General features: G+C 37.6%; 1 protein-coding gene across 2 annotated transcripts; it reads right to left on the bottom strand.

Moving 5' to 3' along the window:
* Positions 1-1586: 1586 nt before the first annotated feature.
* On the bottom strand, positions 1587-3062 carry LOC104215417 (uncharacterized). Of its 2 annotated transcripts, none has more exons than XR_708186.2 (2): positions 2587-3062; positions 1587-2336 (listed from the first exon to the last, which is right to left on the bottom strand). XR_708186.2 is itself a non-coding variant. In XM_009765214.2 (2 exons), the coding sequence occupies exons 1-2, from the start codon at positions 2858-2860 to the stop codon at positions 1835-1837; spliced, it is 807 nt and encodes a 268-aa protein (XP_009763516.2). In that variant the 5' UTR covers positions 2861-3025; the 3' UTR covers positions 1587-1834. The 2 variants fall into 2 exon arrangements, 1 of the variants encoding a protein (XP_009763516.2); XM_009765214.2 differs by having other exon boundaries at positions 1587-2367; positions 2587-3025.
* Positions 3063-3581: the final 519 nt, after the last annotated feature.

Consider the following 3581-nt stretch of genomic DNA (forward strand, 5'->3'; position numbering starts at 1 on the left):
GCACGACTAGTCATTCGGGGGGATGTTCAACGAGAGGGAATTGATTACACGGAAACTTTTTCACCTGTGGTCAGAATGACCACTGTGAGATGCCTATTAGCAGTTGCAGTTAAAAAGAGCTGGACTTTGTTTCAATTAGACGTTAACAATGCCTTTCTTCATGGTGATTTACAGGAAGAAGTGTATATGAAATTCCCTGTTGGTATGCAACCTCCTAGTTCTAATCATGTATGCAGATTGAGGAAGTCTTTCAATGGTCTAAAACAGGCCTCACGGCAGTGGTATGCAAGACTAACTGCTGCTCTTAATTTTAAAGGGTATTCTCATTCCCTAAATGACTATTCCCTGTTTTTCAAGAAGACAACTACTGGAGTATGCATCCTTGCAGCCTATGTCAATGATATCCTTTTAACAGGAGATGATCTTACTGAGATAGCTCTTCTAAAGGACTTTTTCACTCGGAATTTAAAATAAAAGACTTGGGTCAGGCTAATTTTTTCCTTTGAATGGAACTTTTAAGGGAATCTCAAGGATTAATTGTTACACAGAGAAAGTTTACCTTAGAATTGTTGTCTGAATTTGACTGTCTTGACAAGAAACCTACTGCTTCTCCACTTGAGCCATCTACTAAACTTTATGCTGATGTTGGTGAGCTTTTGCCTGATCCTACTGTTTATCGTCGCCTACTGGGAAAGCTCAATTTTTTGACTCATACCCGCCCAGATTTATCCTTTGTCGTTCAGCATTTGAGTCAATACATGCAAACTCCTCGACAACCTCATTTTCAAGCAGCCATTCACTGTGTTCGATACTTACTTGCCAATCCTGGTCTTGGTTTGTTTTTTAGAACTGATCCCTCTTTTCAGCTACTTGCCTTTTGTGATTCTGACTGGGATTCTTGTCCGGAGACTCGTCGCTCTGTTAGCGACTATTTCATTAGCCTTGGTGGCCCTCCTGTTTCTTGGAAATCAAAGAAACAACCTTTAATTTCCCTCTCCTCTGCTGAAGCAGAGTATAGATCCATGAGGCGCGTTGTTGCCGAACTTACTTGGCTCGTTCGTTTGCTATCTGACCTCACTATTTCACCATCTCTACCGGTCTCTCTTCATTCTGATAGTCAAGCTGCCATACATATCGCTCGGAATCCCGTTTTCCATGAGCGTACCAAGCATGTGGAGCTTGACTGTCATTTTGTTCGCCAACAGTTCCTTGACGGCCTCATTACTCTCAATTTTGTTCCCTCCGTTTCTCAGCTTGCCGACGTCTTCACCAAACCTCTCACTGGCCTTCGTCATCAGCAGGTTATCGGCAAGTTAGGGGTTTCTTCTCACCCCTCCAACTTGAGGGGGGGTGTTGACAATAATGTTCTTGTTTCTCATCGACAAAGAACCAAAGAAGATGAAAGAAAAATTAGGGCTTTGGTTGCATCGAATGAAAGAGGAAAACGTTTTGATAAGTTTAAGGAAAGGATAGGTTTGGTCTTGTCTGAAATTATAAAAGCAAAACGGACCAGAAGTTTTGGACTTCCTGAGCAGGCCCAACAATTTACCAATATACAGCCCAATAGAAAAGAATGCAACCCAAAAGGAAAAGAATACAACAAAATGTTACATTAGAAACTTCTAGTATACACACACGTATTTGTAGATAAATGTTTCCTTTTCTCTAATTATTCTATACACAGTACAAATTTAGTTATCACACAGTCAATCATGTATAGGACAGCTGTGACAAGTTGGTTAGGAAGAATATTCTTTTTTTGCTCTCTCTTTCGTATATATACAATACCATGTACTGATTTGCATATACAGAAATCAATAGAAAAGAAAACTTCCTAAATTCTCTGCTTTCCTACAAATATATTGTGCTCACGGTGACGTTTCCGGTTCAAGAAGGCGGAATAATGCAAAGGATAGACTGCTCGACAAGTTGGGCATGTGTTATTCATCGATAGCCAAGACAGGAGACACTCAATATGAAAATCGTGCAAACAATAAGTCGTTAATGCTTCATTCTTATCTTTAAAATCTTCATAGCAAACAGGGCAAGTGTCGTCGTACATTAGATCTCTGCTGCTACTGCTGTTGTTGCCACTGAGTTGGTGGAATATAGGCGTAAGAGAGGGTTTAACTTCCACAAATCCTCTTGGTACATCTGCCGCAATGGGTGGCTTGGTTGGGCAAATTCCACCTTCGCCAGTATATTCCCTTAACGCGAAGATATACTCTAGAACATCACCAGAGTAGTCATGATATGGATCGTTCTGGTAATCAGTAGGACTCACACTGTGTGCGCTGCTACGAAGCTCCTCTTCCTCATCCCAGTCCTTTTCAAACCTACAAAACGATGGGATGGGGGGAATTGTCCCTGGTAAAAAATCCATCGAAGCATTAAGATCTGATGCATATTCAACAAAGTAAGTGTGTGAGATTTCAAGGGCAATCACGTATATAGGTCGCGGCTGTGGTGGTAGTTGTAAATCTTCAGAAAACTGAAATCGAGTGAAAAGGGAAAAAGAGATTTCATTCCCAATTTCTTTGACAATTTCGGGGTTAAATTGAAGAGTAGCAGATAGAAGCATGGTACCTAATGACGGATCCTTGTTCAGCAGCTTTGATACATCAAAAGGGATGACCGTAGAACAACAATCATCCCACAATACATTGCAATAACAATCGCCGTATTCACAAGGATTAAACGTATTTATGAATTGAGTCCGAATTAGAAAAACGCATAAGCCTTCGGATTCAGATACCTGATTCCTTGTCAGCTTCTCATTCCATAAAAATACCCTCACCGAATTGGGGATAATTTCTGCGCTGCCACAGGTCACCGTCTGAATTTCTCCGTCGCTCGCCATAGATCAGACTGCAAACATAAAACCCCTCTAAATGAACATTCATTTATATGTGAATATATATATATAGCTTGAGACCACGGTAATCCGAATCCTTTTCTAATTACAAGTTTCTTAATGAAATAAAACCCAAAAAGTGGTACAATATAATCCTAATACTGTTCTAAATAAAACCTAATCCTAATTCTAATCCTAATCCTGTTCTAATTCTAAGAGTTTCTTTGGACATAAGATTTTTTTACTTTTTCCCGAAATTAGTGTTTGGACATAAAATTTATAAAATTTTCAGTTTTTACTTGGTGATCAATTTTAGAATTTTTTGAAAAATTAAAAAACTCCAAAAAACTATTTTTCAAAAAAGTTCACTCATATCACTCACAAAACATTTAAAATAACTCTAAATTATATTCATGTCCAAACACAACTCTAATTTTCAAATATTATTTTCAGTTAAAAAATATTTTACTTCTTTTTTAAAATTTTATAATTCTTAAGTCCAAACGCCCACTAAGTTTCCTAAAAGGATTTTTTTTTAGAAAAATGATGTTGTATAGCTAAAAAACTATACAAATTTCTGAATCATATTCTATTACAAGTTTCCTAATCCTAATTCTGTTCTAATTCTAAGAGCCCGTTTGGACATAAGAAATTTTTTTCTTTTTTTCCAAAAAATTTTTATTTTCTTTTCGAAATTAGTGTTTGTTTATAAAATTTTCAATTTTCA

Source organism: Nicotiana sylvestris, chromosome 9 (genome assembly GCF_000393655.2).
Source record: "Nicotiana sylvestris chromosome 9, ASM39365v2, whole genome shotgun sequence".
Lineage (NCBI taxonomy): Eukaryota > Viridiplantae > Streptophyta > Magnoliopsida > Solanales > Solanaceae > Nicotiana > Nicotiana sylvestris.

Excerpts from the sequence above, each read along its gene's own strand:
- LOC104215417 (XM_009765214.2), bottom strand. The coding sequence starts at position 2,860 with ATGGCGAGCGACGGAGAAATTCAGACGGTGACCTGTGGCAGCGCAGAA. Across the intron at positions 2,368-2,586 it reads GAACAAGGATCCGTCATTAG|GGACAATTCCCCCCATCCCA; the intron begins GTACCATGCTTC and ends ATTTTTTACCAG.